The sequence below is a fragment of the Peromyscus maniculatus genome, chromosome 23, assembly GCF_049852395.1.
Source record: "Peromyscus maniculatus bairdii isolate BWxNUB_F1_BW_parent chromosome 23, HU_Pman_BW_mat_3.1, whole genome shotgun sequence".
Classification (NCBI taxonomy): Eukaryota; Metazoa; Chordata; class Mammalia; order Rodentia; family Cricetidae; genus Peromyscus; species Peromyscus maniculatus.
The window spans coordinates 42586738-42604022 of record NC_134874.1 but is presented as its reverse complement, the minus strand read 5'-3'; the positions used below and the strand labels follow the sequence as shown (position 1 = coordinate 42604022).

Genomic DNA, 17285 nt, shown 5'->3' with positions numbered 1-17285 from the left:
AGTTTTTTTTTGTTTGTTTTTTTTGTTTTTCGAGACAGGGTTTCTCTGTGTAGCTTTGCGCCTTTCCTGGGACTCACTTGGTAGCCCAGGCTGGCCTCGAACTCACAGAGATCAGCCTGCCTCTGCCTCCCAAATGCTGGGATTAAAGGCGTGCGCCACCACCGCCCGGCCAGTTTTTGTTTTTTTAATACAGGGTGTCTTTATCTTGTCCCAGCTTCCTGGAACTTGCTATGTATATATAGCAGGCTGGTCTCTGGAACTCACCAAGGTTCTCCTGCCACTGTCTCCCCTGTGCAAGGGATTAAAGGTGTGTGCCACCATGCCTGGCTTCCAAAATGACATTCTTAGCATGTATTTTTTTTGGGGGCGGTTCAAGACAGGGTTTCTTTGTAGCTTTGGAGCCAGTCCTGGACTAGCTCTGTAGACCAGGCTGGTCTCGAACTCACAGAGATCCACCCGCCTCTGCCTCCTGAGTGCTGGGATTACAGGCGTTCGCCACCACCTCCCGGTTTGGGCATTCCTTTTTTTTTTTTTTTGCTTTTCAAGACAGGGTTTCTCTGTGTAGCTTTGTGCCTTTCCTGGAACTCGCTCGGTAGACCAGGCTGGCCCGGAACTCACAGAGATCCGCCTGGCTCTGCCTCCCAAGTGCTGGGATTAAAGGTGTTCTCCACCACTGCCCAGCAGCATGCATCTTAAGAGAATGAGGTAGTCAGGCAGAAAGTGAGACCACAGAGCACGGGTGTGGGCTTCTCAAGGAAGAGTCTCTCCTTTTTCTTTATAAGTCATACACACCATCCTGGTGGGGTTTGAAGCTATTTCCCCCTAAGGCAGACATTCTCAACCTTCCTGATGCTAGGACCCTTTTATTACAGTTCCTCTGTTGTGGTGACCCCCAACCACAAAATTATTTTTGTTTCTACTTCACAACTGTAATTTTGCAACTGTTATGAATCATAATGTAAGCATCTGTGTTTTCTGATGGTCTTAGGCAACCCTTGTGAAAGGTTTGACTGCCAAGGGGGTCGAGACCCACAGGTTGAAAACCACTGCTCTAAGGGTTAACCTAAAGGAAATCCACAGGGTGGGTCCTGAGTGGCATCTGGCAGGGTTACTATTGAACATGGTAAAACTCCAGCTCTGAGGCATGCAGGATGTTGGGGCATCTTTACTGCAGAGGAAGTTAACGTTCTTGTCTGAGATTCCCAGAAGATCTATAGGAGAATGAGATTCCACTCATGGCCATACAACTGCAGCCCTACGCCTGGTTCCTGGCTATTTTAAGATAATAAGATAACACGTCTTTTTATTTTGTTTGTTTTTTCAAGGCAAGGTTTTTCTGTGTAGCTTTGGAATCTGTCCTGGAACTCACTCTGTAGACCAGGCTGGCCTTGAACTCACAGAGATCTGCCTGCCTCTGCCTCCTGAGTGCTGGGATTAAAGGCTCATGCCGCCACCACTGCCCAGCATCATGTCTTTACGTAGAAGGAGAATTATCTCTGTGTTGGTCACCTTCACAGCAAATGCCAGCTGTGCTGCTGTTCTTGCTTCTCAGCTGGGGAGAGGCAACATCCATGCTCGGGTGAGGGAGCTCCCTTCTTTTCTCATGTCCTGATAATTTCCCCTCTTTCTAGTCTGCCTCACAAAGAATCAGCTTTCTCCTCTCACTTGGCCAGCAGTATTAGCATAAATCCTCCAATGCAGTTTCAGAAACTGCTATGAATCCTAGGTGTTTTTCACACAGCCCCTGCCAAGGCGGCTTGACTCTGGTTCAGGTTGTCTCCTGCTTCTCTGCTCCCACTCAAAGACCCAGTGTTGGAATCTGGTCTTCCAAATCTGTCAAAATCTCTTTTGGGTTTCCAGCTTTTGGGCTGACTCTTATAGAATCAAATAACCCCTCAGGGAAAATGGCTTGAAGAGCAGGCTGAGCGTGCAAGATTTGTTATTTCCCCTCTGCTCACTGACCTCATCACACTTAGCGCTACATCACCATTGTGTTTCTGAAGAATGGGACCAATCTTGCCCCCTCTCTTCCTTCCATTCTGGGCACTGAGCCTCCAGAATCCTCCTCCTCCCCAGTGCTGTGATTACAGCATTGATAACATGCTCAGCTTTATTATTATTATTTTTTAATGTGGGTTTTGGAGATGAAACCCAGTGAGTTTCACTTTAACAACTGAACTGTATCTCTAGCCCCCCCCCCCCCAACACCTCTCTTTTCCTTTTTGATTTTCTGAGACATCATGTATCCCTATGCTACCAGGCCCCCATAAAGTGTAAAAACTACTACTGTTATTATTTGTGGTGCCGAGAAGGGAATTGAGGGCATTGGCAAGGGCTTCAGCTTTGATTATATTACCACCACCCTCTTTTACTTTTGAGACAAGCGTCCCACTATGTAGCCTTGGTTGGCCAGGAACTCATTATGTAGACCAGGCTGGCATCATAGTAATAGAGATCCACTTGCCTCTGCCTCCTGAATGCTGGGATTAAAGGCCAGTGACACCATGGCCAGCTATCCCTGGCACTTTAGATTACTCTCTCTCTCTCTCTCTCTCTCTCTCTCTCTCTCTCTCTCCTCTCTCTCTCTCTGGAGGACAGAAGGCTTTCTTTCCTGGGCATCAGACTATGGTTATCAAGCTTTACAACAAGCGCTTTTACTATCTGAACCATCTCACTGGCCCTATTTTGGTTTTTGGAGACCATGTATCCCAGATCCATAATTCATTACACAGCCCAGGATGACCCTGAGTTTCTGATCCTCCTGCCTCTATCTCTTCGGTGCTCCCCAACAGCAGGGTCTCATATAATTTAGTCTGGCTTCGAACTCCCTACGTAGTGGAGGGTGGCCTTGAACTTCTAATCCTCCTGCTTGCTTCAACTTCCCTAGGGCTGAGACAACAGGCGCGAGCCTCCAAGCTCGGTTGTCCTCAGATTTACAAGCTTTACCATGCTGGAATTCTCAGAGCGGCATTCCACCTGCCCCGCCCAGCATCGGAGGCCTGAATCCCGCCGCACGTGCCCACGCCACCAGGAGTTGCCTCGGCAACTGCCCGCTCCCTCAGCTCCGAAAGATGACGCCAGTATCCTGCGCCGGGCTTGCTCCCTCCCGTGCAGCGGCCATTGGCTGGCTGGAAGACGGACGCGGGTTCCGTCCAATGGACAGCGCCGCTCTTCTGAGGGCGGGACGGCGCGGAACCTGCAGAGCTGGTGGTGGAGGCGCGTGGCCGAGCCGTGCGAGAGTGGGCGCTGCAGGTGCGTGGTCGGCGGGTGCCAGGGGGTGGTCGGAGCCTCTGGGGAGACGTCGTCCTGGACCCGGCCGTGCATATATGCCCGGCCCTCCACGTGGGTCCCCATAGATCCGTCCAGTCACCCACCTACCCCTTTACCCCTGTGGATGCACCCGTTCGCCTACTCCTCCACCTGCTTATCCATCCATCCACCCCTCTACCCACTTACATCATCTACTACCCACACATTCACCCACATCCTTCATCCTCCCACCCACCATGTATCCATGCACCCAGCAGTTCTTACATTCATCCATCCTTACAAGTTGGGTGTGGTGGTATACAGCTGTAATCTCAACCTGCAGGAGGCTGAGACAGGAGAATTGCTACCAGCTCCAGTCCAACCTTGTCTACCAAATGAGACTCTGTTTCAAAAAAGCAAAAAGATTCTTTGGGTTCCTTTTATGTGTTGGCGTCACTCAAGGATTTGGGACAAGCAGAGGACAGAGTAGGAATCCTAGATTTATGAGGCCGGGTTCTAGACCGGAGAAGATCACGTATTAGTGGTCTTGGGTACCATGGAGGCAACTTCAGGGAGTCTGTTCCCTTCCTTGACCTTGCTGAGGCAGTCTTTCTGGTTTCTGCTGCCCAGTGTGTGCCCGTCTCTACCTCCCATCTCACCGTAGCCAGGTGAGATGGACAGATGCACACCACGGCACCCAGATTTTTATGTAGGGCCTAGGAATCGAACTCAGGTCGTCAGGCTTATGCAGCAAGGGTTTTTACCCACTGTGTCTTCTCCTGGCTTTGTGTGTTAGTTGCTGCATGAAGCAGCATCTCTGGTTTCCATTTCCTAAATGACTGGTGAAGTTTGGCATCTTCTCATGTTTTTTAGTGTCTGTTCAAGACCTTTGCCCATTCTAAAATTCGTGTGGTGTTTGTATATGTGTATGCATGCATGCATGTGTGTGTGCATGCCTGTATGTGTATGACTGTATATGCATGTGTGTGCATGCCTGCATATGCTTATATGTGCGTTTGTACGTGTGTGGGGGGGAGGGGGGCAAAGGTCAATTTTAGATGGTATTCCCAGAAGCCTTGTATTTTCATGATAGGGTCTCTCACTGGCTTGGAATTCACCAGTTAGGCTAGGCTGGGGTGGAACTCAGGTTGTCAGCCTCAGTGGCAAGTGTTTCTACCTACTGAGCCATATTGCCACCCCACCCATCAAATTTCTTTGATTGGGGAGTTTCAAGAGTTCTTAGGCTCTGCACAGATTTCTCGATGGGCATGTGATTGGCAGACATGCCCTCCATGCTTTCAGTTGTCTTTACTATTGCTAGCACTGTTCACTTGTTAGAAAATTTTAAAATTTGTTTTATTATTTATTTTTTTTAAAAAATTTGCTTATTTATTTATTTATTTATTTATTTATTTATTTATTTATTTATTTATTTATTGTGTGTGTCTGAATATATGTATGTGTACCGTGTGTGAAGGATCCCATGGAGCTCAGAGGAGGCATCAGATCTCCTGGAACTAAGGTTGTGAGCCACCACGTGGGTGCTTGGAATTGAACCCAGGTCCTCTTAACTACCGAATCATCTCCCAGCCCCTTTATATTCTGTTTTTACTTATCTATCTGTCTGTCTGTCTATCTACTTATTCATTTATTTATTGGTTTTTTGAGACAGGGTTTCTCTGTAGATTTGGAGCCTGTCCTGGATCTTGCTCTGTAGACTAGGCTGGCTTCGAACTCACAAAGATCCACCTACCTCTGCCTCTCTAGTGCTGGGATCAAAGGCATGAGCTACCACTGCCGCCGCTGCCCAGCCCCTATATTCTATTTGTTTGTTTGTTTGTTTTTTCGAGACAGGGTTTCTCTGTGTTTTGGTGCCTTTCCTGGATCTCGCTTTGTAGACCAGGCTGGCCTCAAACTCACAGAGATCCCCCTGGCTCTGCCTCCCGAGTGCTGGGATTAAAGGTGTGCGCCACCACTGCCTGGCCCCTATATTTTATTTTTAATTGTGTGTGTGTCCAGAGGTCTTGGATCTGGATCTAGCTAGAGTTACAGGCAATTGTGAGCTGTCTGATATTGGTTCTGGGAACTGAACTTGGATTTTCTGCAAGAGCTCTTAACCACTGAGCTCTCTCTCCAGCCCAAGGACAGAACTTTGTAGTTAGGATGTAGTCCAGCTTGTTTTTCCTTTGGCTGTCTAGTTATTGGTATTTGATCTGAGAAACTGCAGTCTTCTCCAGGGTCATCCCTGGAAATTCTAACAATCTTAGGTCTGGGCCGTTAAAGTGGTGTATGCCTTTAATTCCAACTCTCAGGAGGCATAGGCAGAAGGAGAAGCACAAGCAGTTGGATCTCTGTGAGTTCAGGGTCAGCCTGGTCTACATTGTGAGACCCTGTTTTAAAAAAAGGAAGGAAGGAAGGAAGGAAAGTGTATGAGGCTTGGGTTCTTTGCCTGTGGGGTTCGGTCCATCCTGAGTTAGCTCTGTGTGTGGGGTGAGGCTCATACACACCTTTCCCGTGCCTCTCCAGCTATCCTCTCGCTCTGCTGAGTAGATTGCTCTTTGAATTGTCTAAGCACCCTTGTTGAAAGTCGCTTGACCCCCGAACCAAAGCAGATGTTTTCTAGGACAAACAGTCAGTGCCTCAGTTGCGAGTTGCTCTCTCTTAGAACCTTGTGGTGGAGAACCATCTTTTTCTTCTTCTTTTTCACAAATAGACTTCGTGATTAACTTTTTAATGCTAACTTGCAGGGTGACCGCAGACCTCGCTTCTCTCCTAAGCGGTGTGTAAATATTTGCTGAACTTTTCTTATTTCTCTAACGAGGTAATTGGCTGGTGTCACCACCCCTATTTTCAGTGTCCCTGTGTCAACAGTCTCTCCTTTTACGATTTCTTATTATACTGTTAATTGAAATCTGTAGCCTCTGGCTTCAAATATTCTTTTTTTTTTTTTTTTTTTAAATGAGGAGGCTTAATTAAAAAGAAAATATAGAGCTTGGAGTTTCCTGATTCTAGAATAGTAATATTCTTTCCATGAGCCATAGTCAGTGACAGCACCAGTCGGGATGGGGATGCCCCGATGCCCGCCCACCTGGGCTGCAGGTTCACACACATGCTCGAGGCCCTGCCTCACAGTTATATGACTGCAGATTTGTTCTCTGGGGGGTGTTCATGCCTTCTAGATCGCTCCCATTTTTCCTTCTATGCCTATCCTCTTCCTTTTTTTCTTCTTCTCTTTCTTTCCTTTTCTATTTTGTGCTAGGGATTGAACCCGGGACCTTTCGTATTAGCCACTGAGTTGATCTCCAGCGCTATAGTCATCTTTTTTGTTGTTGTTACTGTTCTCGTGTGTTCCAGGCCAACCTTGAGTGTCTTATGCTCTTCCTATTTCTGCCTCCTGAGTGCTGGGATTACAGACGTGTCCAGAGAGGCAGGTTCTTTCTGTGTAGTTTAGGCTGTCCTGAAACTTGTGACCTTCCTCCTGTCTCAGCCCCCAGCTGCAATAACAGACCCACGCCACCATCCCCGCCTGGCAAGTTGGTTTTTTTTTTTTTTTTTTTGGTTTTTTTCGAGACAGGGTTTCTCTGTGTAGCTTTGCGCCTTTCCTGGGACTCACTTGGTAGCCCAGGCTGGCCTCGAACTCACAGAAATCCGCCTGGCTCTGTCTCCCGAGTGCTGGGATTAAAGGCATGCGCCACCACCGCCCGGCGCAAGTTGGTTTTATGTTCGTGTTTTTCCCTGCTGTGTGACGAGATAGACCTTATGATTAGATTTGTCTCAGTGTCTCAAATCTAGCTTCATTCAGTCCTTCCGAATGGCTCGGGGCTCCGCACCAGCTTGGAGGAGAACACTCCAGGCCCCTCAGGGTCTTTCAGCCTCTCCACCCATGGATGGGGCACAATACTGGCCACAGCTTGTGTAGGGGTGTGTCTTAGCCTAGATTTGGAGAAAAGGAAACTGTCCCCTAATATGTACTGGTTAAGCAATAGGCAGATGTCTGAACCTGATGACGGTCAGTGAAGACAGTGGTGTTCTTAACCTTTTTCCTTCTCTCTCTCTCTCTCTCTCTCTCTCTCTCTCTCTCTCTCTCTCTCTCCCTCCCTCCCTCCCTCCCTTCCTTTTTTTCTTTCTGTGAGATAGGGGTCTATCTACATAGTACTGGCTGTTCTGAACTCCCTATGTAAACCAGGCTAGCCTAGAACTCCCCGAGATCCCCCTGCCTCTGCCTTCCAATTGTGCCCAGCTGTTACTCTTAATCTCAAGAGCCAGTGTTGAGTTAGAAATACCACCTCAGGCTTTGTGGTCCAGGCCTGCCATCAGGGTGGAGGCTGTAGGGTCATACGTTCAAGCCCTGCCTGGGCTGGAGAGTGAGCTCAAGAGGCCAGCCTGAGTCCTCTAGTAAAACCCTGTTTCAAAATCAAAGGAAAAAAAAAAAAAAGTTAGCTATCCAGGTGGTGTAATCTGTGGAGTAACATCCGGTTAAAGGGGAACTCCTGGGAGACAGTGGCCATGATGAGCCACAGTGGCAAGCATGTGCTTTGACCTTCTTTTAACTTTTATGTGTTTCTTATTTTATATGCGTGTGCATGTTCATGTGTGTATGCACATGTGTGCACACATGTTGTGTGTTCATGTGTGTGTGCACATGTGAACACATGTGTTTGCAGGCGATAGGACCATGAGGCATCTTATCGTTCTCCGTCTTATGTTTTGAGACACAGTCTCTCACTAAGCCTGGAGCTCACCAGTTCCGTTAGGCTGGCTAGCCAGCAAGCCTAAGGGGTCCTCCCCGGTGTGGGCTTTGCAGATGAACGCCGCTATGCCTGACTTTTTTTTCTCCTTGTGTATTCTGGGGCTCAAGCTTAAGTCCTCACGACTGTCCAGGAAGTACTTTATCAGCAGCCGTGGCCCTGGTTAGCGTGTTTTATTTAAGCCTCCCTTTATGTTATAATCGGGAAGTGTCCCAAGTGTCCCCTCCACTCCGTTTAGCGGCACAGCACTTTGTAGCACGAGGCTCTTCCTTCCTGCCGTTGACCGGCCTGTGCCGTCTCTTCCAGGATGGTGAAACATAAGAGAAAAGGCCCCGAAGGGACAGAGAAGAAGGCTAAAAAGCAAAAGATAAGACCAGCAGAAGAGACGCTGCGGGCATCAGAGGCCAGGCCTGGCCAGGAGGCGGCGGCCAGCCCCAAGGTAAATGACTCTGGGCGGAGCAGCCACACAGGGGCGTGCTTGGTGCTCACTGGAGCAGTTATGAGACGGGAACTTGGCTGCTGCGTGGGTGCCCGTGTTTGCTGTGGACTGTGAGGGACCAGCCTGGCCAGGCGAAAGGCCTCCTGGGGAAGCGGGGCCTCCCGGGAGAGCGGGACCTCCCGGGAGAATGGGGCCTCCTGGTTGTACTCCCGGAATGCCTCTCCTTGATGTGTGCGTAGGGTGTGGTCCAGGTACTTACGTCTAAAAACTCAAGTCTAGGGGCCAGGCCATGGCTCAGTGGTAGAGCACTTGCCTAGCATGTGGGAGACCCTACCTTTTACCCCAGCACCAGAAAACAAACAGAATCCTTCATGTTTTATGAAGAAAAAAATTAATCATGTCTGTTTATTCATGTGTGGACTCTTGCACCTCAGGGTGCCTGTCTGGAGGTCGAAAGACAACTTTGAGGAGTCAGTTCTCTCCTTCCACAGTGTGGGTTCCAAGAGTCGAACTCAGCTTAGCAGCCTTGGTGGTGATCAATCACCTTTACCACTGAGCGGTCTTACTGGCCCGAGCGGTTGATTTTAATACTCCCCGAGAGAGGGTACGAGCCATGCTAACTGTTGTGTGGGTTTGTTTTTCACCCTGTGACATGTATCTGCCATGTGCATGCAGATACACTGAATTGTAATTTTTTACATTTATTTATGTATTCATGTGTTGCACCCTCACGGTGCTTGTGTTAAGATCAGAGGACAGCTTGTGGAATTCAGCTGTCTCCTTCCGCCAACATGGGGTTGAACCCAGGTCGTCAGGCTTGGCAGCAAGCTCCTTCACCTACTAGGCTATATTGCTGGCCACAGATACATTTAAATTTTAACATTTCCAATCTTTTTCTTACCTGCAAGTTCTGGGTGTTAAACTCTGTCATTGACAGTAATTCACCTTTAAAATAGGTGCTTAACTGCCCTCCAGACAGTTTGTCAGTTAACACGAAATAAACGCTGGTCAGACGCACAAGGCATGGCGTGGCTGGGCTTCGCGGGACTTTGTTCTCTCGCTGTGTAGCTCGGGAAGGCCTCAAATTTGCGATCCCATTGCCTCTGCCTCCTGAGTGCTGGGATTCTAGGTGTCCTGACAAGAAGTTTTCTATTCCACCGTGCTGGGGGTGGAACCCAGGGCCTTTCCCATGCTAAAGCAGCAGCTCAGCCGCACAGCCCCACCTCAGGCTCCCAACCCCCCCTCCTCCCGTAGCCCACACACTTGCAGGGAACCTGATTGAGAGGACTGGCTGCCTCAGCATTGTGCTTTGATTCTCTCTCTCTCTCTCTCTCTCTCTCTCTCTCTCTCTCTCTCTCTCTCAAGAAAGCAGGAAGCCATTTTGGCCTGTTTTCTAGTCTTTCTTACGCTACGTCTTGGTCTGATTCAGAGCCGCGAATTCCCAGGAGAGCCGTAGGCTGGTGTTTGCTTTCCTGGTGGCTGCAGGTGTCGGGAGGTGGAGCTCTGGGCCGTTCCGTGGGTCTTTGGAGGAGGCCCAGGTGCACTGGCCTGCCTGTGGCAGGGACGTTCCGGTGGCCTGGCCAGCAGGGGGACTGGCCAACAGGTTGTCAGCCACGCTGCTGCTGAAAGGAAATGAGAGTGTAGGGTGTGGTCGTCAGCTGGCAGGCACTGTGGCCACTGTGACTTAGGACTGCAGCTTGGGGACTGGGTCCTTAGATCGCCTCCTCGTGTTCTGGAAGCCAGTCTAGCATACAGAACGAGGCCTTTCTCTGCCTACGAATGCTGGTCTTTGTGGATAAAAACATTTCTTCAGCTCTCCTGGGAAATTGTCAGAAGGATGTGTCGGGCATATTTTTTTAAAGATAAAATAGGGAGAGCTGAAGCTAAACCTTGAAGAAGGATGGGCCGCAAGGCCTGCAGCTCGGCAGCCCCATCACCTAGGAAGTCATGGAAAAGTACTGTGCTGGTCCGGTCCTGTCCCCCAGGGCTCCAGTGAACCTCTGGACTCTTGAGGAAGAAGCCCCTGTCCCTGCTTGGGCCGCTGCATTCTCCTCCCAGAGGCGTCCATGTGGGGAGCTCCCAGGGCCTGCACAGCCACTTCCCACAGCTCAGCGCTCTGTGCCTGAGCCAGAACCGCCCAAGTGTCCCCAAGTGCTGGGAACTTCATTGCCCCTTGGGGAGCGGTTTCCATGGAGCTCCAGTTCCACTCGGGGCTCTGGGCCCTGTGGAGCTGCTGCCTGCTTGGGCCATGGCCCACTGGGTCCTGGTGCCGAGGCCTGGAGTGTGTGGGCACCTTGCCCCAGCCCCTGCTTGTGACCTGCCCTGACCCTGAGGCCCTGGAGAAGTGGCTGGGGGGTGTGATGCCCCTGCCTAGGGAGAGAGTTCAAACACCCTACTGGGCCTCTCAGGATGAGTTCCTACTGCTTCCTGAATGCTGGGTTGAGGAGGGCTCCGGCCCTGTTGCCTCCCTCTTCCTGGATTCCCACAGGTAGCAGACTTGTGGGCCTTGGTGGGAGCTGGAGTTCACAGCAATTCCCTACACTTAACGATGCCCTGGACCCCAGGCCTCTTGTCCTTGTCTGCTGTAGGAAGTGCTCCCTGGAGCCTAAACCCCAGTCTCTGCCTTAGTCCTTCCCGACAGGACAGACTTCTTAGAGCGGAGAGCTGCAGATGGAGCTGTAGGTAGTAGCGCTTGTACTCGAGGGGTTGGCTGGATCCCAGGTTGGGCCACACTGACTTGCCGGGCAGCCATTTGAGCCGGGACAAGCCAGGAGGTGGCTGTGTCTCGGAAGATGTCACCTTCCCTCCCTGCCATCCCACTGTGAACGCCGGCGAAGGCTCGTGGCGGCAGCTCAGATGTGGAGACCAGCCTGTCCCCCACCAGGACTGGTCAGGCTCGAGGCATAGTGACCAGTCACTGGAGAAAAGAACAGAGCCTACTTTACCATTTATTTACTTATTTGTTTGTTTATCTGTCTCTTTATTTATTTTTGAGAGTATGCTGCAGCGAGGGCGAGGGAGATGGTAAAATGTTTGCTGTGCAGGAACGCGAGTTTACCGTCTGGGGAGTCTTGACTGAGTCTGCTTCCCCTGCCCATCAAAGACTTAAAAGTCAGGAAAAGCCTTAGGCGCAGCAGGGAGTGAACTTTATTACAGTTGATGGAGATGGAACTCACGCGCACACGCACCACACAGAATATGTGTACGGCTGACCAGCCAGTGGCAGCCGGGTCCCCGGGCCACCTGTCTCGTTATCCATGGTGGCCCTGCCAGGTAGGGCTCAGGCTGTGTGGAAGCCACCAGCGCAGCTGGCTTTGTCGCTGGGCTGTGGCCCTTTAGAAAGTCACATGCATCATGTGGGCATGCAGCCTGTGGTTGCTTAGGAAGCCATCCAGAAGGACTTGGGAACTTTATGGCCTGGAAACTACCCAAACCCTTCATGGCCATGGTAAGACAGGGACTGTCCGGTCTGGGTTCTGTGGCTGGACACTCAGCTGTGGGGTGAGTGGTGCTGGCCTTCATAGCAGTGCCTGGGAGCCTCACCACTTGTCTTAGGGGAGTGACTAGACAGTGGCCAGGAGCCCAATCGCATTGCGAGCCTTTGGACTAATGTGACTTAGGGTCTGAGTCATCCTCCCTCTCCACACCAGACTGCATGGGTTCCTCGGCCATTTGCTGTGGGAGGTCTTGTCTCCCTGCTCCGCTCCCTGGCCGCACCGTCCTCTGTTAAGTGTTCTGTCCTCAGTGGCTTCAGGTGCCTGCTCTGCAGGGTCGGTCCGCACGTTTGTCTGGGGAACAGGCTGTGGGCGTCACCGTGAGTCTCCCTGCACTTCATCTCTCCAGGAGACCCCAGCACTAGGCTTGTGGCATCATGTTGTGGGAACCCATGAGAGAGAAACAGTGCCACAGTGTGCCCAGCAGGAGGAGTGGGGCTCTGAGTGGCAGCCCCTGCTGGGAGTGTTTTCAGTGATAGGCCCTCCTGTGGGTGTGCCCTTATCTTGCTACCTGACTGTTTATTTTGTTGTTGATTCCGGCAGTCTCCTGTGTTAGCCTCCCAGTTGCTGGGATTACAGGCTCGAGCCATCTTGGTTGGCTACGCACATGGTTACTGATGCTCAGTTGAAAAGCACAGGTCTATTTAAAGGACACGGTTTGGCTTGGGTTACAGAATACTTGCTTAGTGTACACAAAGCCCTGGGTTCCATCCCCATCATGGCATAAACCAAGGGTGGTGCAAGCCTGTAATCCTAGCAGCACTCAGGAGGAAGAGGCAGGGGGATCAGAAAATCAAGGCTATCCTTGGCTACATAGCAAGCTGGAGGCCACCCTGGATTACATGAGACCCCGTCTCAAGGGAGAATCGGTCTCCACAGTGAGCCCCCTGATAATCCAGTTAGAGTTATAGTCCAAGTGATTGTCCCTAAACACATGCGCGCAACACTAAGTGGACTAACTCATCGGGATGTATTTATGTATGCATATATGTGTATCTGTGTGGCAGTCATGAAGAAAAAGGTCATGAGGTTGGGAGGGAGGGTGGGGGGGAGGAGTGGAGTCAGGAATGCATTGAGTGGATGTAAGTATAATTTTGAAAAAATAATAACAAATGTTAAAAATAGAAGCAAATAAAAACCAAGCTACAAGAACATAGGTTTGAGGCCGGGGCGGTGGTGCGCACGCCTTTAATCCCAGCACTCAGGAGGCAGAGGCAGGCAGATCTCTGTGAGTTCAAGGCCAGCCTGGGCTACAGAGTGAGTTCCAGGAAAGGCACCAAAACTACACAGAGAAACCCTGTCTAGAAAAAACAAAACAAAACAAAACAAAACAAAACAAACAAAAGAATATAGGTTTGCACGAGTACACACACACACATCCCAGGTGTGGAGCCCTCTAAAGCCAGGTATCTTTGCCCATGCCTGTACCCAGCTCTGCTATGACAGAGTACTCGCTAGTCCTGGCCCTATAGGATCCTTGGATCCTTAATTGTGGACAGCCCAGTGTTTGCACTTGGAGGAAAGGGTGGCCCAGCCTGTGTGTGTGGCCAAGTAGAAATGTGGCTACATCTCTCCCAGCTTGACAGGACTGACTGCTGGCTTGGATTGGAAGGAATGAGGGCTGTGTGTCACTGCTGTGGGGAAGGTTGCCATGGACACTGCTCTGCAGAGGGCTCCCTGGAGGGTCTGAGTGGGGCTTCGAACAGTGTCACAGCCACTTGGGTGGGACTGAACACCAAGAGGGTGGTTTGTTTAGAGTCTGTGTACTCCTGCGATCAGACACACCTCCCTAGCCCACAGGAGACAGGCTGCCATCCAGGGCCTGTGTATCATCAGTCCCCTGGCCTCCCTCTAGTGTCTCCCGGGGAGGCTGCCGACTGATCTCCCAGTGGCAGCTCCTGGGTTAAGTGAGTACAAACCAAGATAAAGGAATCTTGTTTGGAAACCCAGAGGAGCTTGGCACACTGTTTGAGTTCTGGTGGAGGCCAAGGACAGGGACGTGTGCTGGCATGTCATAGGCTGACGATGTCTGGGACATGCAAGGGAAGATCTGGCCACAGGAAGCTAGTGTCTGTGCAACCTGTCTACCATTGCCTTCACACCGTGGAGCTGGCCCAACCCAGGATGACTTGGGTCATTGCCCATGGGCAGAAGTGGCTGTTGAAAAACTGTGTAATTCCTGTGTTGGGACCTAGCATGCCATTCTGGCAGTGACATGGCATGGGAGCAGGGAGGGTGGTGCCATCAGGGTCTTGCCCTCCTTTTCCCAAAAAAGAGATTCTCCCCTTCCCCCAAGATACTGGCAGATTCTTAGGATGTTGCAAAACTGCATAGTCCCAAGGACCCTTCACCCAGTTTCCTGCAGAGACAGCTGGTGCCTTTGTCGCGGTCCACAGTGATGAAGCCTGAGCAGCTGACTGGGCAACCTGCAGAGCTTGCTTGGGTTTCAGGAGTTTGGTGTGCCTCACGTGTCTCTGTGAGCGTGTTCCCGTGTGATCTTAGTGCACATGCTGACACCCATAACCGCTAGTCAAGATACAGCTAATCCCCACAGCCCTCACCCGCCTGCAGAGCCAAGGGCTTCTGGGAGCCTTGCTTAATGACTAAAACTGACATAAGTGTCTGTGATCACAGGCCTTTGTTTCTATGGGTTAGTGCCAGGGTGTCGTTGCTAGGTAGTACAGCGCAAGTGTATTTAGTTTTTAGGAGCACACTATTCTTCCCAATGGCTGTGTGATCGATCCCCCGCAAACCCATGAACAAGTAAGATGGATTTCTCTGTGCCTGCAACATCACCCTTTTCTATTTTAACTATTTGGATCATGGAGTTCATTTTTTTTAAAAAAGATGGGGACTTGATGGCCTAGTACTCACAATTCTCCCCTCCCTGCCTCTGGAGTGTTGGGGTCTAAGGCGTGTACCACCAGGCCTGGTTTATGCAGTGCAGGCAAGGGCACCTGGGACCTTGAGCATACTAGGTAGGCGTCCATCTCACCAACCAGGCCACATCCCCAGCCCTGTGAGCGTTAATGTTTGATGAGACAGGTCTCATCTGCCTGTGTGTCACCTTTCTCTCTTTCTCCCGGAGCTTTTTTTTTTTTTTTTAAGATTTATTTATTTATTATGTATATAGGAGAGGGTGCCAGATCTCATTACAGATGGTTGTGAGCCACCATGTGGTTGCTGGGAATTGAACTCAGGACCTCTGGAAGAGCAGTCGGTTTTCTTAACCATTGAGCCATCTCTCCAGCCCCCTTCTCCTGGAGCTTTTTGAGGTGGTCACCCCACTAGTCCCACTCAGAGCGAGTAGGCAGGCACGTCACTGGCCTCTGCCCAAGCTTAAGTACCTCTCTGTCTTTTTCCCCAGCCCGGGGTCAGGTCTGCGGAGGAGCTGCTGGCCAGCCAGCTGTCCTCACTGCCATGGAAACCTGACATTTCTCACTCCCGCTCCAGAGAAAACAGGACCCACTCCCCATCCGCAGGCCAGCTGTGTTCCCAAAGTGTCCGCCGCTCCAGTGTCTGCCCGGTCAGCCAGGGTGATGTTTGTGTGCTGGGCTTCCTCATGCCTGACAGAGAATAACTCAGCGGACATAATTGGAAAATGTTTGTTGTTTCTCCTGATTTGCACACGATCGATGTAAAAAACATTAGCAAATACAGAAAAATGCACAGGAAAAAACACGAGCAGTTCCGTCTCCCAAGGGTGCTGAAGTTTTGGAGGTCCTCAGGGTGTCTCCCTGTGCTGAAGTTCTGGAGTGTACATTGCTTTGGCGCCCTCACCACGGTGCAGGAGATCTCGAACCACACACCAGCTGGGCACTGTACGCATGCATATATTCCTGCTTTCTAGTGACGGGGATTCCATTTCTACTTCACCTTCCTTCCCCCTGCCCTCCAGCCTTCTTTCTACTTTATTGTTATTATTATTATTATTACTATTTCGTTTGGTTGGTTTTTGAGACGGGTTCTCACTATGTAGCTCTGGCTGGGTTGGATCTCCACGTGGAGATCCACCTGGCTTTGCCTCCTGAGTGCTGGGATCAGAGGCGTGCGTACTCCACCACACCCGGCTTTATTTTCTCTTTTAGTCCTCTGTGAATACACACTCGTGTCTGTGCACACAGATGCATGTGCGTTTGAAGTCCAGAGGTCGATATCGCTGTCTTCCTCAATCACACTTCATCTTGGGTTTTTGAGGCAGGATCCCTCACTGAACTGGAGCTCACTAAACTGGCTGGGCGGCAAGTCCTAGGGCTCCTCCAGTCCCCCCCCCCCCACCTCTCCAGTGCTGGGCTATAGATCCATGCACAGCCGCACATGGCTTTTGTTTTTTAACATAAGAGCTTGGGATCCAAACTCCGGTCCTCATTCTTGTACCACAGGCAGTTTGCCAGTGGAGCTGCCCCTTCCTCTCCGGTTTGCAGATGGGGTTTTATTCTGTAGCTCCGGCTGGCCTAGAATTTATGATCCTCCTGTCTCCATCGCCTGAGTGAAGGGATGACGGGTATGTATACCTCTACTGCCAGTCTTGTCTTTGGGGTGAACTACAGGATCCAGGTATGCTCTGGCTACAGCCCAGCCCCCTGCTCCCTTGTAGGGCACTCAATAAACTATTATTTATTAAAAATATGAATAACGGGGCGGTGGTGGCGCACGTCTTTAATCCCAGCACTCGGGAGGCAGAGGCAGGTGGATCTCTGTGAGTTCAAGGCCAGCCTGGGCTACAGAGTGAGTTCTAGGAAAGACTCAAAAGCTACACAGAGGAAAACCTGTCTCAAAAAACCAAAACAACAACAACAACAACAACAACAAAATGAATATATGAATTACAGAATCCTAGCTTCTTTCTGGCCCAGAGATATTCAACACTGGGAGTAGAAGGTCACTCACATAGAATTGGGATCCCAGGGCTCTATCAGGTTTTGGTACGGGGCCCACATCTGTCCCACCTCCACTATGAGGGAAGGCTGGCCCAGTTGAGAAGTTTTGTGTGGGCCGGTGGAATTCACGGAAGCCCACAGCAGAGAAACATCCACAGCAGGAGGGGAACCACCCTGAAGGCCAGCAGATGAGACAGATGACAGTCTACAGTAGCCCGGTCACAGGACATCCAGCCCACCACCCCGGAGAGGAAGAGGTAGGGCTGACGAAGAATCAAATAGGAATCTGGAAGTGAAATACAGTCATGGAGTCAGAAACGAGCAGAGCGAGAATCAAAGGAAGACACAGCTGCAGAGAGCGTGGGACTGTGGAGTGCAGAGGAGAGGCGTGGGGAGCAGCGGAGGGGAAAGGTGGAATAAGAGGGTAACCTACCCGGCAGGGCAGGGCAGGGCAGGGTGGGAGGGGTGCAGTGGC

At 50.8% G+C, this 17285-nt stretch overlaps 1 protein-coding gene across 1 annotated transcript in view; it reads left to right on the top strand.

Moving 5' to 3' along the window:
• The first annotated feature begins 3104 nt into the window (after positions 1-3104).
• Chlsn (cholesin) overlaps positions 3105-17285 on the top strand; it is a 109083-nt gene continuing 94902 nt past the window's right edge. Inside the window, exons 1-2 of the mRNA XM_016009368.3 lie at positions 3105-3252; positions 8304-8436. Of these exons, the coding sequence (XP_015864854.2) occupies positions 8305-8436 (132 nt within the window). The 5' untranslated portion in view covers positions 3105-3252; position 8304. The remainder of the gene's footprint in view (positions 3253-8303; positions 8437-17285) is intronic.